The following is a 20,771-nucleotide window of genomic DNA, read 5'->3' as shown; positions in this document are numbered from 1 at the left end:
AAAGTTTATGCCAATTAATACGGGAATATTGTTTAAATTAGTAAACTTTTAGAACACTACATAAACAAAAACAAAGAACATAAGTTAAAATTTCTAAACAAAGTATGTATCTGTAACGACCCGGCCCTTTGGCCTGTTGGGCGACTCTTGTGGCGGCCCAACTGGCGGCCCTTATGTCGTCGGCCCATTTGGCGACCTCTCATGTCGTCGACCGACGACCTTTGGCCATGTCATTACTCACTAGGACTTTCCACCCCTGGCCAGTGGATTTTTTGCCTCCGCCTGGATTCGAACTCTAAACCTCCAGGCTTAAGTATTAGAGTTTATAAATCCTGGTAACCAAGTGAGATCATCTCACTTGGTTACCAGGATTCATAAACTCTAGTACTTAAGCCTGGAGGTCTAGAGTTCGAATCCTGTGGGAGGTAAAAAATCCACTGGCCAGGGGTGGAAAGTCCTAGTGAGTAACGACACGGCCGACGATCGACGGTCGACGACCCGAGGGTCGCCAAATGGGCCGCCAAATGGGTCGGGTCATTACAATAAAAGGCGCCTTTTTATTGTAACGACCTAGCCCTTTGGCCTCTTGGGCGGCCCTTGTGGCGGCCCAACTGGCGGCCCTTATGTCGTCGGCCCATTTGGCGACCTCTCATGTCATCGACCGACGACCCTTTGGCCGTGCCGTTACTCACTAGGACTTTCTACCTCTGGCAGTGGATTTTTACCTCCCCCAGGATTCGAACTCTAAACCTCCAGGCTTAAGTATTAGAGTTCACTTCAACCTTTTGCATAGGAAGAAAACGTGTTAAGAGCTCAGATTCGCTGTTTAACTTCTCCTCCAAACTCCATAGACCATCTTTGGCGTCTGGCAAAAAGATATACATAGAGAATGACCTTTTATCTTCACCTTGCTTATAGGGAAGCCTAAGAACCTTGAATCCATCGTATGAGGCCAGAAACTGTTTTTTCCTACTAGTCATGAAAGCCACTTCGACAGATGTTCCATTCAGCAGGTAAAATTCAGAGTTTAATGTCTTAGATGCATCAAACTTTTCAGTCCAGGATCCTTTGAAGTAGAGTGCATTCCCCAGGACCAATCTAGTGTCACTGTCGACAGATCCGGGAGGAAGGAGCTCTTTGATCAAGTTTGAAGTAACATTTTCAACCCAGGCATTAATTTCATCTGCTACCACATCAGCCTTTATAATTAAAGGTCAAGAATGTTAGTATATTGGCAAAATGTTCAAAAAAAGACAACGATAAGTATTGAATATCATGATAGCCTTCCAAAACAAATCTAAATCCGTGGTAATTGGACATTATACTATATAACACTTCCCATATGTAAAACCATAATGTTTTCTAAAACCAATACATTGAGATCATTTCTTTTCTACGGTCCCATTCAACTGTTCCAAGACATTGACAGCGCCATTAGCCACTGCTCATTCTGGAAAATTGTCGTTGGTGGCTCAGAATAATGACTTCTTTAACTCTTAGCAATTGATGATCTCGAAATTCATCATAATAACTTTTTGTGCATAAAAAAATGATTAATAAAGATTTTTTTTTTGTAAAATAAGTTATAGTGACACCTACCAAAAAAATAAAAGGTCACAAAACTAAGTTAGAAGCATTTCATTTGTATCTTTTGTAGAATGTCTTAAATGCTACCAGATCTAAATATGTGATCCCTAACACATCAGGCTCCCAAACCTGTGAAGTGGAGAGGTGCCTTGATCTTGAATAAGGCTACAATGACAGCTACCTAGGTAAGACTGCAGAGAAGTACATTGTGCTAAGTTCTAAACAAAAGAAGATGAATAATGTTTTGTGGGGGGTAAGCTCATAAGCATGAGCATCCATGTTGAAAGAAGGTTAATCAAGGCAGCCGAACCAAATCTTTATTCTTCACCAATACTATTTTATATAATTTTTCTCTGAATAAGGATTTAAACCTTTCGAAAAAGAAAAACAGTGAAACATGAGAATAGAACAAGATCAAACACCTTATTCTTTTAATATTTTGAGTTAACTTGCTATGACACATAGGAAGCTAATAAGATCATAAAAGACCATTCACAGTGTTATACTATTAACATCAAATTTTATGCTTCTGCATCAGAAACATCAAATTTTATTCATAAACAAATTAACAATTCTCTTTAGAGGACAATATATGCAAATATTGAAATACATAAAGCTATCACCATTTTTTTCAGAATTCAACATAGTACAAGTTAGGTCTTGAAATATGACAAATATATGGGACTGGGACCAGCCTCAACTCATTGGCACAAGTATCAGAATGATAAGATCCACTATAAAAAGAAGAGAATGAAAGTGGGACTCATGAATCTGCAAGTTATGAATCTAGCGCAACCAAACCGTACCGAATTGAGTTGGGTGAATAATAAATGATAAATAGCACTATTCCATTTCTAAGAACCACCTAATGATCGATATTTTGGAAAAGAAATACATATTATGAACTGATGATATATGCCCTTCTCAAAAAACTTTCCTGTGATAAAACGATGTAAATAGGAATAGAAAACGTCACCTTTGTTCGAAAATCTACGGCTTTGACCTCCTCCTTAAACATATTGGTGACGATATCGTTAAAGGATGGCTTCAGCGTCACCGAGGAATCAACGAAAACTCCATTGGCAGGGCCGTCTTAAGGTTTCATGAGGCCCTAGGCCAAAAAAATTAGGTCTTTAATAATTTTTTTTTTGAAAAAAAATTTTCCCCTCACTCTTTTTCATTCGGACTTGGGACTGGCGGATTTAATTTTTTTTTTAAAAAATAAGTATTAATTTAAAAGTAATTTTTTATATAAAATTTAGTTTTCTAGCTTTTTAAGATGCAAAATTATTAATTAAAATTTTATATTCAAATTTTGATAATAAATTTTTTTCAATTGATAAAATTGCTAGATTATTTAATCTTTCTTGAGACATTGTTGAACGTAAATAAGATTTTATTAATTTTAATTTTGAAAAACTTCTTTCTGCCGAAGCTACACTAATCGGTATAGTTAATAATATTCTATAAGCTATCCATGCCTTAGGAAAAGAATTTAATTTTTTTATAAGGTTCAATACCTCAAGTGCGGTTTTTAATTCTCGATTTATTATTTTTTTTTAAAACTTTTAATTCTAAAAATAAATCTAAACCATCAATATCAGATAACATGTCATGTGTTAAAAAATTTCAATATTTAAACATTTTATTTTTAAAAAATTATCATCAAGCAATTTTAAATTTTCTATGTCATATAAAAAATTAAAATTATCTTCATATATTTTAAATTATTCAAATATACTTTCAAGTGAAGAAATAGCATGGTCAATAATATAATTAAAATAATTAATTTTAAAAGATTTGTGAAAGTTTCACCTCATTAATTTTATTCTCATCAAATCGTTTATTTCTTCTAATTACACATTTTTCACGAAATTTTAGTTCTATATTCATTTCATTTGCAATCTCTTTTGCAGAAATCACAGTAGATATGAATCCATTTTTTCTATAATCATTAAAAAAAGAAAAAGACCTTTTAACTGATCTAATGCAATAGCAATATTTATATCTTTATACTGTAAAGATTTACTGACAGTATTAACTGCAAATAATATATCATACCAAATAACCATACCTAATAAAAATTCAAAATTTTCAAACTCATATGTTGCTAAAGAATTTGCTTCACTTTTTGTTTTAGGATCATCACTAGTTTCTGCAAGTTTATATAAAGCTTCTCTTATCTGTGGAGCTTGATATTTTATTGCTTTAACACTTTCAAGATGACTTTCCCAACGTGTTTGTGATAATGGTTTAAGAGTTAAATTAGAAACATGGTCTTGTAAAATTTTCAATCTTTTTGTAGAAGAAGAAAATAATGAGTAAATACGTTGTATCACACCAAAAAATGTTATAGCACTAGGACAAGAATTAGTCATATCACATAGTACTAAATTAAGACTATGACAACCACATGGTGTATAAAAAGCTCTAGAATTTATATCTAACAATCTCTTTTGTACGCCTTGTTGTTTACCTTTCATATTAGCTCCATTATCATATCCTTGTCCTCTTATGTCATTTACATCTAGTTCAATTTTCTTTATTATATTAATAAGAGTATCAAAAAGACCTTTTCCTAATGTATCATCTACTTTTAAAAATTCTATAAAATATTCTTCTATTTTGATTGAACTTGTTGAAATATCTACACATCTTAATATAAGAGACATTTGTTCTTGATGACTTACATCGAGAGTACAATCAAGTATAACTGAAAAATATTTTACTTCTTTTATTTTTTTAATTATAATATTGTTTACTTCTTTTCCTAATATATTTATTAACTCATTTTGTATATTATGCCCCAGATAATGATTATGAATTTTACCATTTTGAATACGTTTAAGGTGTTCTTGCATTATAGGATCAAATTCTGCAATCATTTCAATTAAACCTAAAAAATTTCCTTTGTTATCTTGATAAATTTTCTCATTTGTACCACGAAATGCCAAATTATTTTTTGCAAGATTTTTAACTATAGCAATAATTCTTATAAATACATTATTCCAATGTTCTTTTTCCTTATTTATTTTTTCTTTTAAATTTTGATCAATTGTTTTATTTTTAACCAATCTCATTTCAATATCAAACCAAATATTCATATTTATAATATGTTCACTGCTTGTTTCATGACTTTTAAGTTTGACACTAAGATTTTTCCAATCTCGACATCCTTCATTTGCTAATTGAATTGTAATTGAATTTTGACTAAATAATTTACAACAAAAACAAAATACTTTATCTAATTCTTTTGAATATATTAACCATTTTCTATCATATTTTTCTCCATTTGGCAATTTTCGAATATAATGAATTATAGAAAAATGTCTAGAATTTTCATCATTTGGAAAAGAAATATTGATTTCTCTAATTCGACCTTTTTCAACTAATAAATCTATTAAATTGGTATTTATATTTTTCCATTGTGTTAGATCATATATATTTTGAATAATAGTTTCATCAATATTATTTAAAAAATTATCTTCATGGTCTATTAAGTCATCTTTTTCTTCTCCTGAATTATAATTATTTTCTTCATTAATATTAATATTTGATGAATTCGATTTATGATCATTAGAAAGTTATTGATAGATTTCTGTTTGTCCTAAAGTATTATCCTCCGGTGAAAATTCAATTAATTTTTCATTTAAATTTTCAATTGTATTATTTTCTGAATTTTGATTTTGATTATTAATAATAAATCTATCAAGTGCACCTTTTTGAGATTGGATAAATTCTTTTATTTTTCTTTTTTTCATACATTTCATATATCCAGAATCATATTTTTTTATAGACATATTTATATTAAAATAATAATAACAAAGAAAATATAAGTCTCTACTATTTTATCAAAATAAAATTACATAAAATTAAATTAACAATAAAACCTGATTTCCGCAGTGTAGTTTTAATTTAATGATATTTCAAACTTCGACTATTTCCTGCACAAATATAATAAGAAAATAAAAATATTAAATTTAATTTGCATTAATCAATTTAAATAGTATATAATAAACTGTACTTAACAACTAACAGTCTAACAAGTATATAATAAATCAATTATTGCAGTTAAAAAATATTAAAAATTTATGAATCATATTTTATTATTTTTTAATTGCATAAATCAGGTTAGTAAATAGTAATGCTAGTAATTTGCTTGCATCGAAAAATAAAATATGGAGAAAAAAATTTCATACAATTGGTCAATTGCTAATGATCTATTTTTCTAACGATATTTGGATTCATTCTATCTATAATTTATTATTTATACAAAACAATAAAGAATATTTCGATAAAGAAGAAAAAATCGAAAAAATTATTACCAGATGATCGAGGAAGACGAAGGACGTCTTCTGAGATTGAGAGTTGAGAGAATCACTGATGCGGCGACGAGGGAGAAAAAATTCAAAGAATGAAATTTGAGAGAATCGGTAGTGAGAATATGAGAAGAATGTGATTATGTGAAGAAAAGAAAATGAAATTCGGATGTGGAAGGTTGATAGCTTTAATAGAATTGTATATGAATATAATAATTATAATTAAGATATCATTAATTAAAGTTTCCATTGGAATTGATAACTGACTTTGACTTGTGGAAATCAAAGGGTTACATTTCAAAAGTAACGGTTTTATCATTTGACAAAATTAAATTTTAATTATTAAATATATTTAAGAAAATTTAATACTAATGGGCGCCCCCAATTTTATTGGGGTCCCAGGCATAGACCTTAAAGGCCTATGACTTAAGCTGACACTGTCCATTGGCGAACGAAATCCTCGGCCCAGCGCTCGGCGACCCGTCAGCAAGGACAAGGGAGACGATCTGCGAGGAGAGGGAGTTGAGATCGGCTAGTTTTCCAGAGCTGAGGCCGAATAAGGAAAGGATTTCATCGAGTGTTCGACCCTTGGAGCCGGCTGCAACGAGGGCGAGGATAAATGTATATTTCAAAATATAGAATAGCAAGAGAATTGGGAAATCCCAAAAACATATCGTAAATATTTATGGATGAAATTTCACGATCAAATCATTCGTATGAGTTCCAGTGACTAATCTGTATAATTTATTGATCAAGGAACTAGCATCATATAAAATAGAATTAAAAAAAATACTAAATTTTTCCTTTCCAAATGAATAGTATATTCAATTTATCCCAATATGAAATAGAAATTAAATTTCATTTAAATAATGGCACTATCAATATATTTTTTAAATTTAAAAATACATTAATTTTTAAACAAACTCTAAAAGCTCCTATCGTCTTTACGTTCGCCTTCTTGTCAGTTCCCGTGTAGATGAATCATTAGCATCAATTAGCATTTGCCTTCTGAGATAACTTGTATAGTTATACTTATGTGAATAGTTGTACCAGCATCTATCCATCAAGTGTTATTAGATACAATAGTTAAGTTGACTTCTGAACTAACAAAGTTGAGAAGTATACCTTTTTTAACACGTCAATTAAGGTATCTGGGGCAATCCTTCTTTAGATAACCTTTCATTTTATAAAATAAACAAATTGAGTTTGAATTTTATTGCTTTTGCACCTTATGTCCTGCATGTTGGTGCAACCTTAGGTCAAGGTTGACCTGGGTGACCCGACTCGAGTTGACCTGACTCGAGGTATATTTTGATGTTTGACAAGAATAGAGAAGTTATATTTTGATGTTTGACAAGAATAGGAACTTGGGGGATTGTGGGTGCAACCTTAGGTCAAGGTTGACCTGGTTGACCCGACTTGAGTTGACCTGATTCGGGAAAAGTCCAAGTATGGAGACTTGGCACGGAAAAGTCCAAGCAGGGAGCTTGGCACGGGGAAAAGTCCAAGTATGGAGGCTTGGCATGGGAGGTCGGAGAGGGCTCGGTAGCTCGTTCTCTGGACTGGATAGAGTCGGAAAGGGCTCGGTAGCTCGTTCTCCGGACTAGGTCAGAGAGGGCTCGATAGCTCGTTCTCTGGACTGCATAGAGTCGGAGAGGGCTCGGTAGCTCGTTCTCCGGACTAGGTCATAGAGGGCTCGGTAGCTCGTTCTCCGGACTACGTCAGAGAGGGCTCGGTAACTCGGTCTCTGGACCGGACGAAGTTGGAGAGGGCTCAGTAGCTCGTTCTCTGGACTAGGTCAGAGAGGGCTCGGTAGCTCGTTCTCTGGACCGGACGTGGAAGTCGGAGAGGGCTCGGTAGCTCGTTCTCCGGACTAGGTCAGAGAGGGCTCGGTAGCTCGTTCTCTGGACCAGGAAGATGTTAGGGTTTAGGGCTGGGAAGCTCTAAAACCAACAGAGGCATTGGATCGGTCTGTTGACCGATCCAGTGATACTTTGGCTGTCTGGATCGGTCTATCGACCGATCCAGTGATACCTTAGTTATCTGATCGGTCATGTGGTAGCTCTCTGTGGGTTATCTGATCGGTCTGGTGACCGATCAGTAATCACCGAACAATAGGAGGATCAATAGGGGGATCGGTCTGTGGACTGATCCACCTATAGGCTGATCGGTCCACAGACCGATCAGGGCTCGGCAACCACATCGCTGTGAGAGTTGCACAGAGATTGGGATCGGTCTGGGGACCGATCAGCCTAGGGCCTGATCGGTCCCCTGACCGATCAGATCCGCCCTGGACCGATCAAGGTGGAGCCTGATCGGTCCAGGCCTAGCCGTTGAGTCACAACGGCTAGATTTCTGTGTCTTCTTTCTTCGCAGGTTCAGGTTTCTTCGCAGGTTCAGGTTATAAATCGAGGTTGAAGGCCTCTACAGTAGATTATTCTTTGGACTTGTTCTTGCTTCTGCGATCTGAGCTTTGTTGAGCTCTCCACTGCTGAAGTTTCGTGTGAGCTTCCCTCGGCTGGGTCTCCAACTGAACAGTTGCTGCTGTGGTTGGCATCCGTGAAGTTGCTGCTTCATCAACAGTCGACGAGAAGGCAAGCAAACTAGTGTTTTTACATTCATATTGTTCTTGGTTTCTTGCTGTATTTCTTGTACTCTGATCTTGCTGTTGCAAGAGAAATTGTGGCGAGGTTTCTCCACCCCAGAAGGAGTTTTCATTAGCCGATTTTCCGGGGTCTCATCCACCGACGGATTGATATGATTCGTCCACCTTACGGACACACCGAGGAGTAGGAGTATCATCTCCGAACCTCGTTATATCGTCGCGTTTGATGTTTGATATTTTCCCGTTTCGTTTCTATCTTTTATTTCCGCTGCGCTAACTAAAATTGTAGGAAGAAGCGTGAATTTGGGGTCGGCTATTCACACCCCCCCTCTCTAGCCGCGTCCGAAGGTCCTAACAAGTGGTATCAGAGCGAGGTCGCTCTTCGTCGGATTAACACCCGGGGGAGCACGAGCTAGAGAATGGATCAACTTGGAGAAGACGTCATGATTCCACCCTTCTACGATCGCGGCGACTTCGCGTATTGGAAGGTAAGAATGAAGTATTTTCTTATGACTAACCTAGTAAATTGGAATTGTGTACAAGTAGGTTTTATTCCTCCGGTGGATAAAGAAGGAGAACCTCTCGAGAAGAAGAAGTGGACGAAGGAACAAATCCACCAATCCATAATCAACGACGAGGTAACGAAAATCTTTGAATTTTCATTACCTAATGATATCTTGTGTAAGATAGGTAGATACAACAATGCCAAGGAGTTGTGGAACAACTTGGCTAAGTTCCATGAGGAAAGCTCCAATTCAAGTCATGAAGAGAAGTCAAGTGAGCCAAGTAGCTCACATCATGGAGGTATGGAATTAGAAGTTGAGGGCTACTCAACATCTAAGGAAGAAGAGGAGGAGAGTTCTTCTTCAAGACTGGAGCAAGAAGAAGAAGCCTCTACCTCCGGAAGGGATGAAGGAGAGAGCTTATATCCATCCTCAACCCTAGGTAACTCAAGCAACTTAATTTCAAGTAAATTACATATAATGTGCTTTGAGTGTAGGGAATATGGGCATTACAAAAGTAAATGTCCAAAGAGGATTAGGAAGACTCCACCGGCACCAAAAGTCAAGGAAGCCGGAGTCCCGATACGCAAGGGCAAGGAGCACGTGGTGTGCTTCCAATGCAAGCAAAGGGGACATTATAGGAGTCAATGTCCAAGGGGGAGGCAACCTCACAAGGACAAGAGACCAAGCACATCTATAGGGGGAGCTAAGGCAAACCCTAAGGTATCCTTTAAGGCACATTCTTGCAATTCTAATAAGACACATGCTAGTAGTTTTATTGCAATTGTCAATAATGATAAGCATGATAACCATAGAAACCGATACATGTGCTTAGGTGCCAAACATGTTAGCCTAGATAAGGACAATGCTAGAAATGCCAACCCTAGAGTTAACTCATCTAAGGTTAAGGAAAACCTAGATAGGAATCCCAAAACAACTAGACATATGCCTAGGAATACCTCAAAGAAAAATGGAAAATTAAATCTTGAGGTATTAAAGAAGGAAAATCAAGTCTTGAGGTCAAGCCTTGACACTTTAGAAAGGCTCTTAAGAATTTGGAGAAGTCAACTCTAGGGTCTAAGGGTCAAAAATCAAAGCCCAAGGACATGAGAGGTTTGGGTCACAAACCTAAGTCTCAAGTGGTCAAGCCCGCTTATCATAATGTTCCATTCGATTATGGAACAAGACCTAGGGCTAAGAAGACCATCACCAAGGTCACAAGGGGAGTCACCCCTAGAGTTGATCTTGATGAGTCCCAAATGACCAAGGCTTTAAAGCCTAGGAGGGTCATTAGGAGGGTTGCTAGGGAAGTCATCCCTAGTGAATATTTAGTGAACCCAATGAGCTCAAATAGGTATTGGGTTCCTAGGAGTGTGATTCCTTCACGCTAGATGGTTTAGAGTGTGCCAACCTTAATTGGATAGGTATTTAACCTACTCATGGCAAAAGGTGACATTTTAGGAATTTTCAAGGTGTAATCAAGCCTTGAAAATGAAATTAAAAATTATTCCTAAGGTGATTAGGATGTGCAAACCACATTTGAGGAGTTTTTTAAGGTCAATCTAATTGGCACATAGTGATCTAAAAATCTTTAGTATATGATTTTAGGTCTATTACACTTAGGAATATAGAATTTATGGTAAAATGATCAAAATTATCAAAAATGGCAACTAAGGCTAGAATTAGGTATTTTCTATACCTTTATATGTTATTTGCCATACATTGTTTGTCATATGCCATGTCATAACATCATATTTATTATCATTTGAAATGTCATGATAATGCTTAGGTTAGTTATATGTCATGCCTTATTTAAGTTTCATACTTTATGCCATGACATCATGACATTGGCACATGCTTCCACTTATGATATTATTTTATGTCATGTCATCATCTCTTGCATTTATGATCAATTAATGTGATTTAAGGATAGAAACACAATTTGATATGGAGATCAAATTGTTGTTTAGAAAATGCATGAGAACTTAGCTTAAGATGACCTAAACTCATATCTCACATCAAAATTGACTTGGATGTGTTTGATACACCTTAGATGTGTGTGAGATATTAGGATTATGAGTTAGGATCAAGGTGCATAGTTCTTGTACCTAGATGAGCCTAATTCGAATTTGAGGATCATAGGGAAAACTTGTGTACAAGGCATGTACATTTAGTCCTAAGATTGTGATCCTAAGTTGAATGGTTTAAGATCATTTCAAAATTGATTTGAAAAACCTTGATGAAGCTTTTCTAGTGATAGCATTCATCATTGAGCAAGTTGATACAAAGATGGATTAACCTTGAGCTATTTCAAAGTATTTCAAACTTTATATCAAGATTAAAAAATGGGAGTTATTTTCATAGAAAACTATTTTTCCATGATAATATATGTTATGAGGAATGTATCCTCAAAATTTTACAATTTTTGGAATTTTCTGTAATTTTTTAGGGGTTTCTGAATTTCGGGAGAAAAATCAGAAATCCTTATCAGAGAGTTGTGGACCGATCGGAGAAGATCCTGATCGGTCCAGGGAAGTCTGGATCGGTCACTGGACCGATCCAGGGCAGTGTGGATCGGTCTGGTGACCGATCCAGTGAAGTCCTGATCGGTCTGGTGACCGATCAGAGCGTGCCAAAATGCTGATTTTCGACTGTTGTCTGAAATTTCAGCTGTGGAAGTTGGTGTTTTAGATTTCTAAAGGGTTGAAACTCTCCAAGACATTGTTGGTGCAATGGTCAAGGAGGAGTTGACCTTTAGGGGGAGTTTTACCTATTGGTCAAGGGGGAGTTTTTACTCGTCAAGATTTCTGAGGATGAGTGATATGGGATTATCACTAAGTTGATTGTTGACTTTAGTATCAAGGGGGAAATTAAGGGTTTCAATGAAAGGTATGAGACTTTCATTAGGAAGAAACTCTTGACCTTGATTCACTCCTTTTTGATGTGTGTCCAAAAGGAGGAGAATGTCCAGAGAATGTTCAAGGAAGAACATTGGAGTTTGGGGAGAATGTTCATAGAATGTTCAAGGAAGAACATTGGAGAACTATTGGAAAACCTAAGTTAGGTTATCGGGTTAACCTAACTTGATTATGGTTTTTGTCAAACATCAAAAAGGGGGAGATTGTTGGTGCAACCTTAGGTCAAGGTTGACCTGGGTGACCCGACTCGAGGTATATTTTGATGTTTGACAAGAATAGAGAAGTTATATTTTGATGTTTGACAAGAATAGGAACTTGGGGGATTGTGGGTGCAACCTTAGGTCAAGGTTGACCTGGTTGACCCGACTTGAGTTGACCTGATTCGGGAAAAGTCCAAGTATGGAGACTTGGCACGGAAAAGTCCAAGCAGGGAGCTTGGCACGGGAAAAGTCCAAGTATGGAGACTTGGCACGGAAAAGTCCAAGCAGGGAGCTGGGCACGGGGAAAAGTCCAAGTATGGAGGCTTGGCATGGGAGGTCGGAGAGGGCTCGGTAGCTCGTTTTCTGGACTGGATAGAGTCGGAAAGGGCTCGGTAGCTCGTTCTCCGGACTAGGTCAGAGAGGGCTCGATAGCTCGTTCTCTGGACTGGATAAAGTCGGAGAGGGCTCGGTAGCTCGTTCTCCGGACTAGGTCAGAGAGGGCTCGGTAGCTCGTTCTCTGGACTGGATGGAGTCGGAGAGGGCTCGGTAGCTCGTTCTCCGGACTAGGTCAGAGAGGGCTCGGTAGCTCGGTCTCTGGACTGGACGAAGTTGGAGAGGGCTCGGTAGCTCGTTCTCTGGACTAGGTCAGAGAGGGCTCGGTAGCTCGTTCTCTGGACCGGACGTGGAAGTCGGAGAGGGCTCGGTAGCTCGTTCTCCGGACTAGGTCAGAGAGGGCTCGGTAGCTCGTTCTCTGGACCAGGAAGATGTTAGGGTTTAGGGCTGGGAAGCTCTAAAACCAACAGAGGCATTGGATCGGTCTGTTGACCGATCCAGTGATACTTTGGCTGTCTGGATCGGTCTGTCGACCGATCCAGTGATACCTTAGTTATCTGATCGGTCTCGTGACCGATCAGTAACCACACAGTAGCTCTTTGTGGGTTATCTGATCGGTCTGGTGACCGATCAGTAAGAAGAGAACAATAGGGGGATCAATTGGGGCTTCGGTCTGTGGACCGATCCACCTATGGCCTGATCGGTCCACAGACCGATCAGGGCTCGGCAACCACATCGCTGTGAGAGTTGCACAGAGATTGGGATCGGTCTGGGGACCGATCAGCCTAGGGCCTGATCGGTCCCCTGATCGATCAGATCCGCCCTGGACCGATCAGGGTGGAGCCTGATCGGTCCAGGCCTAGCCGTTGAGTCACAACGGCTAGATTTCTGTGTCTTCTTTCTTCGCAGGTTCAGGTTTCTTTGCAGGTTCAGGTTATAAATCGAGGTTGAAGGCCTCTACAGTAGATTATTCTTTGGACTTGTTCTTGCTTCTACGATCTGAGCTTTGTTGAGCTCTCCACTGCTGAAGCTTCGTGTGAGCTTCCCTCGGCTGGGTCTCCAACTGAACAGTTGCTGCTGTGGTTGGCATCCGTTAAGTTGCTGCTTCATCAACAGTCGACGAGAAGACAAGCAAACTAGTGTTTTTACATTCATATTGTTCTTGGCTTCTTGCTGTATTTCTTGTACTCTGATCTTGCTGTTGCAAGAGAAATTATGGCGAGGTTTCTCCACCCAGAAGGAGTTTTCATTAGCCGATTTTCTGGGGTCTCATCCACCGATGGATTGATAGGATTCGTCCACCTTACGGACACGCCGAGGAGTAGGAGTATCATCTCTGAACCTCGTTATATCGTCGCGTTTGAGGTTTGATATTCTCTCGTTTCGTTTCTATCTTTTATTTCCGCTGCACTAACTAAAATTGTAGGAATAAACGTGAATTTAGGGTCGACTATTCACACCCCCCCTTTCTAGCCGCGTCCGAAGGTCCTAACACTGCACTAGTCACCGTAAGTTGTTTACCCTTACTATTATCATTTCCAATTTTTTTTCTTAAGATGAGAATACAAAGTGAGCTAGTACTATGAGATGTGTCATACCTCAATCTCTCTTCTTCCTATACACACTGAACTATGAATGCATTCAATGTTCACTTCTCCTTTTGAATGTTGTGACTTATCTTAAAGACAATGAACTATGTAGGCAGAGAGATTATGATGAGATTCATAAGAATACTTTTAGACATTTCTAACTTTAGTGTCTTAAGTCTTGTAACTAAGTTTGACATCTTTATGATATACTTCCTCATGTTACCTTTCCCATTGTATCATAGGAACACTAATTTTGTAAGAATGTAGTAGTCTCGATCTTTTCATTTGAAGAGAATCGGTCTGCTTTCCTTAATTAAGGTTTTGGCATCTTCATTCTTAGTTATTGAATCACTAACTAATTTTGGAATGTACATCTTCATGATCAGAAGACTCATATGATTCGATCGCTTCCACTTATCATAAATCACCTTTTGATCTATAGTGGAATCACTAAATAAAGGTGCAGGACGATCATGCTTAAATGTAAAGTCTAAATCAATACAGCTTAATAATACTGTTATATATTGTTTCCATTGTCTAAAGTGTATACCACAAGAACATTGTTTAGATTAGCAGACTTTGAGAACACTATATAAACAAAAGCAAAGAGCCTAAGTTAAATTTTCTAAACAAAGTATGTACCGTTATAGTTGTGTAGTAACAAAATGCAACAAACATGAATGCAATTTTATGGGCATTAATTGGGATACCTAGTGCAAAATTACATTAAGTCTTTAGACTAAATTATAATTTGCTAGCAGTACTCTCCAAACAACTCATAACTTTTTTCATCTGCCACACAACGCATCTTCCTTTGGGTCTGACACACCATGCGCATGATTAACATTATGTATTAACTTAGTTAATTTATGTTTTCGAGTATCACTCACAACACTTATAATCGGTTACACGGTGCATCTTCTCTTGGGCCAACACACTATGCGCATGACTTAGAAGCAAAACTAGACTTGTGAGCTTCCTTAAATATAAATCTGGCATAAAAAATGACTTTCCTTTGGGTCAACCATCTTTAGCATAGATATATATTATCTACACAAATACCCCTAGTATCCCTAATAGTTCTCAGCGATATTATTAGCTGTTAGTCCCTTGCGGCCAACAAGAGGGGGTGAATTGCCTTGCATAATAAAAACAAGAAATGCCTTTCTCAATCTTGTAGCTTGATTAAAATAAACAATTGTATAAAAAAATTAAGAAGCTAATTAACAAAAAAGAAAAAGATACAAAGTTTACTTAGTTTGTAATCAGGGAATTACTAATCCAAGACGTTGAAACCTCACTATCAAATCTCTTTCTGGCGGAGAAGCCTCTTACGGTAATTAAAACACTAGATTACAAAGCTAAACAAAAGGAAGATTGTTTACAAGTGTTGTGTTTAGCTACTAAGATCAAGGCTGTATTTATAGCCTTGATCTAAGAGCTTTGAAGGGTCCTGGGCCCCTCGGCATGTATAAAACTTTATCCACGTCGCAACGGATCGCAACAGCTGGCATTTCGATAAGATTTCTGGTTTGGGCGCTTGGACCGGGCTGAACCAGCCCTTGACTAGAGCGCGAGCCTAGGGTGCCCTACCTGCCCCGGGTTTCCGAGCGCTTGGACCATAGTCAACTCCGTGTTGACTTTTAGTTTGGGTCTTCTGCTTCGGCTCCTCTCACTTGGATGATTTCGGTCATCTAGAATAGGGCTCACCCAAATCATTTTTCGGCATTCTCGAGCAACCTTCCACTCCGATTTTTCGTCCCTCAGAAACGCTTCGCGCCTCCTTCTCATCCGCCAGCGTACTCTTCCGCAGCGCCTCATCCCTTGGACGCACCAAGTCCGTCGACTCTCTCTTGTGCCATCCTTCTCGCTAACTGCATCTATCGCTCGACTTCCTATGCTCCTAAGTTCCTACACACATAAACACAAGTCATCAAACCACAACATGACCTTACTTGATTTGGTTGATCACATCAAAATTGTTGGAACCCCAAGGTTGTTTTGATCTGATCAAACAAGTTAAGTTAGGTTCTGTTGGTTTTTGATCCCTGTGTCTAAGTGTGCAGGAGCTTAGGAGCACAGGAAGTCGAACGGAAGACACAACTAGCGAGAAAGATGGTACAAGAAGGGAGCCGACAGGCTCGGTGCATCCGAGGGACGGAAGGGCTGTGGAAGAGTACATCGGTGGATGAGAAGAACATGCACGACATTCGAGGGACGAGAAGCCAGAGCGGAAGCCTGCTCAAGGAGAAGACCGAAATTGGGTTCGGGGTGAGCCTTATTTCGGTTGGCCAAAATCACCCAAGCAAGCGAGGCCAGAGCGAAAGACTCGGACCGAGGTGAGTAGCACCGGCGTAGAGGGCCCAGACCAAAAAAGTCAACGGGGTTGACTTTGAGGGTCCGGGCACCCGGAACCCTTCCAGGCGCTCGGAACCCAAACCTTATCGCCATCGATGTGGACGTTGACCGTTACGTCGGGCATAGATTTCTATCCCACTCTAGGCAACTGGAATGCTTCTAGGCGCCTGGAATGCTTCCAGGCACCCTGACCAAGGCTATAAATACAGCCTTGGTCCAGTAGCTCAATGACAACAAGCAACTTTGATATACAACACTTGTGTGCTTTCCTTTCTAGTTTAGTTTCTCATTTTCTATGTTTGAATGTTGTAAGAGGCTTCTTCATCTGAAAGAGATCTTTATTGCGCTTCAACTTCCTTGGATTAACAACCTTCTCGGTTGTAATCAAGTAAAACATCGGTGCTTCTATCTTTCAGTTTATTTCTTTTATTTATGCAAGTGTTCTTTTAAAGCCGAGAAGGGTATTTTGTTTTATATTTTTGCAGGGCTATTCAACCCCTCTTCTAGTCGGCCACTAACGATCTTAACAAAAACTATAACGGGGGTACAATCTCTCATTTTTTATGTGAGTAAATCAAGTCAAGTTAGGATAAACAAAAAACAAATAATAGTAAAAATAACAAGTATAACAGTACAAATAATAAGTATATGATAAAAAAAATGTACCCTCCCCCTACACTTAATCTCTTATTCTCCCCATTTGATCACATTAAAAATACGGATAATATTAAAATGACTTAGAAATAAATCTAAAATGGTCTCTAAGGCAAAATTGAATAGCTAAATAAAATTGACCAAATAATGCATTTTTAGAGAAATAATTATTAAAATTATTTTTAATTAGAAAAAATATTGAATTTTTTTTTTATAACAGTTTATCAGACATATCCAAAGCAGTAATAAAAATTTGAAAAGAATCTGAAAATAATTTGAGCAGTAATAAATTATTTCAAAAAGATATTTTTTCATAAAATTTTTCTTAAAAATTGTTTTTAAGCTCGAAAAAACCTGAAAAATTTTCTAAGTATGTATTATAGCAAGTAATTTTGCAAAAAAATAAATAAATTTTCAAAAAATAACTTAAATTTTTTTTTAATATTAAAAGGTAGAACTTGGATAAATAATTCATATAAAATTCAATAATGGTAAAAAAATTTTGAAAATATTTTCTTGAATAGGGAACATGATAAATTTTCATAGAAAAATAAAGTTTACAAAAATTAATCTACAAATTATTTTTAAATTAAAAAAATATATAATTTTTATTAAAAAATTTATAAAAAATAATTTAACAGACAGAAAATTTTAAAATTTTTTCTACAGATAAGTGATGAAATTCTTTTTCTCAGAAAAAATAAAGAAGAAATTAATTTCTAACAAAAAAATTATGTAAAACAATTTATTTAGATAATTCTAATTAATTTCTAACAGAAATCATGCAAAGCAATTTATTTGAAAACAATAGACAATTTTAAAAAAACTATAATTCAATTTAAAAATAAGGCATGCATAAAAATTTAATCTAAGCATAATTTTGGAACCTAATATAGGTTTCTATCTATTAGATTAATCAGAAATTTTTCAGAATATATTTTGATAATAAATTTTTGATTTGACCCTTATGATATCTAAGATGTCAATTGAGTCATTGCAAATTTCTAAAATTTGAAAGAATAACATTTGAACATGCAAAATTTTTTAAATTTTATATATGTTCTTTTAAATTTTTATTTTCTATTTTTAGTTTGTCGAAATCTTCCAATCGACAAGATGTTGCTAAGATTTCTTTTAACTCATTATTTTATTTTAATAATTTTTTATTATCATTTTCTAATTGACAGGAAGTTTTGGACATGATTTTTATAAACTTGTGCAACTTGTCTAAGAGGCAGAGACCGTACCTGATTTACCTCGTTGACCCCTTAATCTAATGCTCCCCTATAGTCCTGCTTCATTCTGACGTTGCTCCCCCTTCATCGATGCTCTCGATGCTCATTACAGATAAGTTTGCTTCGTCTTCTTCTTCTTAGTGACATGCCATCAGCGCAAGTCCCGCGTGTGCTTCGATCTCCGACTCTGACGATGTTTCATCCCACGTCGCCTTTAGGTTTCTATGCTTTGTCTGGATCGGTTTATTGTTCTTTAATTTTGGGCAGTTGTCTTGGACGTGTCTTTCTTCATTGCAGTGGTAGCATGAGCATCTTACCTTTCTTTTCCTTTCTTTTCCTTCCTTTACCCTGCACTTGATTAAACTAATTAGTTTTAAAAGAAACTTTTGAACTTCCTTACCATGAATGTCGTTTTGCCATCATCGAGAGAAGTTTCGGATTTTGGTTCATCCATTTTTACCTTTAGGGCAATGTTCTGCTTCGTCTTTGTTTTTAGATCTGCATATCTAGATTCGTGAATTTAAAATGTCGAAAACAATTCCTCTAAATTATTACCTCTAAGTCCTTAGAGATAAAATATGCATCTACTAGGGTTGACCATTCAGAAGGTCTAGGAAATGCGTTAAGCACGTACCTTAGTGAATCTTGGTTGGTTATATTTTCTCCGAGATTCGTGAGTCCGATGATGAGTTCTTTGATCCTTGAGTGGAGGTGTGTGACGATTTCACCTTCTTCTAATCGGAGGTTGCTGATCTGGTTCTGGAGTAGATCCCGTCTCGCGAGTTTTACCTCCGAGGTTCCTTCATGTAGTTCCAGGAATTTCTCCCAGAGCTCCTCGGTTGACTCATAGGCTTCGATCCGGTTGACTTCTTGTGGCAATAAAACGCTCAGCGGATGGAATTCTACCTTGTTGTTTGCTACGAAGTCGGTTTGCTCCTTTTTCGTCCATTGATATTTTTCTTTATCTTTCCCTTGCCGATACTTCGATGCTACAAAATCATATTTCATTATTAATAATAATTCAAAGTCGGTTTTGAAAAATATTTCCATCTTCATTTTCTAAATCACAAACACCCCCTCCAACTTACGCTGGTATATACTCGGTCTATCCATCGTCTTTTGTGCTTCAGCCGATGGTTTGTTCTTCTGAAACGGTTGGGCTCTGATATCACATGTTGGTACCTTGCAGTAGGCAAGAGGGGGTGAATTGCCCTGCAGGATAAAAACAAGAAATACTTTTTTTCGATCTTATAGCATGATTAAAATAAACACTTGTATAACAAAAATTAACAATATTAACAAAAAGAAAAAGACAGGGATTTATTTGGTTTGTAATTAGGGGATTGCTAATCCAAGACATTGAAAGCTCACTATCAAATCTCCTTTTGGCGGAGAAGCCTCTTACAACAGTTAAAGCACTAGATTACAAAGCTAAACAGAAAGAAAATTGTTTACAAGTGTCGTGTTTAACTACTGAGATCAAAGTTGTATTTATCGCCCTGATTCGGGCTCCTAGAAGGGTTCCGGGCCTCTGAGCGTGGATAAAACTTTATCCACGTCGCAAGAGATCTCAATAGCTGGCGCTTTGATAAGATTTTTGGTCTGGGTGCTGGACCGAGTACGGGTGCCCGGACTGGGCTGAACCAGCCCTCGACCAGGGAGCAAGCCTAAGGTGCCCTGCCTGCCCTGAGGTTCCGGGCACTTAGACCAAGTCTTGGCACCTGGAGTCCAAGCGCTCGGACCAGAGTCAACTCAATGCTTACTTTTAGTCCGGGGCTTTCGCTTCGGCTTTGCTCGTTTAGGTGATTTCGACCATCCAGAATAGGGTTCACTCGAACCCATTTTCCGACCTTCTCGAGTAACCTTCTGCTCCGGCTTCTAGTCCCTCGGAAATGTTGCGCGCCTCCTTCTCGTCCATCAGCGTACTCTTCTGCAACAGCTTGTCCCTCGGATGCACCGAGGTCGTCGACTCTCTCCTATGTCATCCTTCTCACTAGCTGCGTCTTTCGCTCAACTTCATATGCTCTTAAGTTTTTGCACACTTAGACACAAGACATCAAACCACAACATGACCTAACTTGACTTGATTGATAACATCAAAATTACCACAGGATACTTACATTAGCTCGACTAAGTATCAAGTGTGAAGAAGAATTCAAGAAAAAAAAATGGTTAAATTCAAGTAATCAGTTATCAATCGATTGACACACTACTCAATCAATGGCCCACCAATGGCAATCGATTGGTACACAACTTTGAGTTCCCTGACCAACTCAGGAGGCTTTTGTTCGCGAGTTCATTTACCCCAATTGATTGGTGAATACCAATCGATTCCACCAATTGATTTGGAAACCTTATATGGACAACCTAGAGAATAACAATCGATTGGTACTTTTGGTAATCGATGATGTTAACCAATTGATCAACCCAATTGATTCCTTTACTTCCGTATTCGACCCAGGGTTCTCCA

General features: G+C 37.5%; 1 protein-coding gene across 1 annotated transcript; it reads right to left on the bottom strand.

The window, feature by feature from the left end:
* Nucleotides 1–758: 758 nt before the first annotated feature.
* LOC122008227 (serpin-ZXA) lies at nt 759–19,414 on the bottom strand. Its single transcript, XM_042563876.1, has 3 exons — nt 19,390–19,414; nt 19,208–19,290; nt 759–1,199 (listed from the first exon to the last, which is right to left on the bottom strand). The coding sequence occupies exons 1-3, from the start codon at nt 19,412–19,414 to the stop codon at nt 759–761; spliced, it is 549 nt and encodes a 182-aa protein (XP_042419810.1).
* Nucleotides 19,415–20,771: the final 1,357 nt, after the last annotated feature.

This window comes from Zingiber officinale, chromosome 1A (assembly GCF_018446385.1).
Source record: "Zingiber officinale cultivar Zhangliang chromosome 1A, Zo_v1.1, whole genome shotgun sequence".
NCBI classification, from domain to species: domain Eukaryota; kingdom Viridiplantae; phylum Streptophyta; class Magnoliopsida; order Zingiberales; family Zingiberaceae; genus Zingiber; species Zingiber officinale.
The sequence above is the reverse complement of the archived record's forward strand: the minus strand, read 5'-3'. Positions and strand labels throughout refer to the sequence as shown.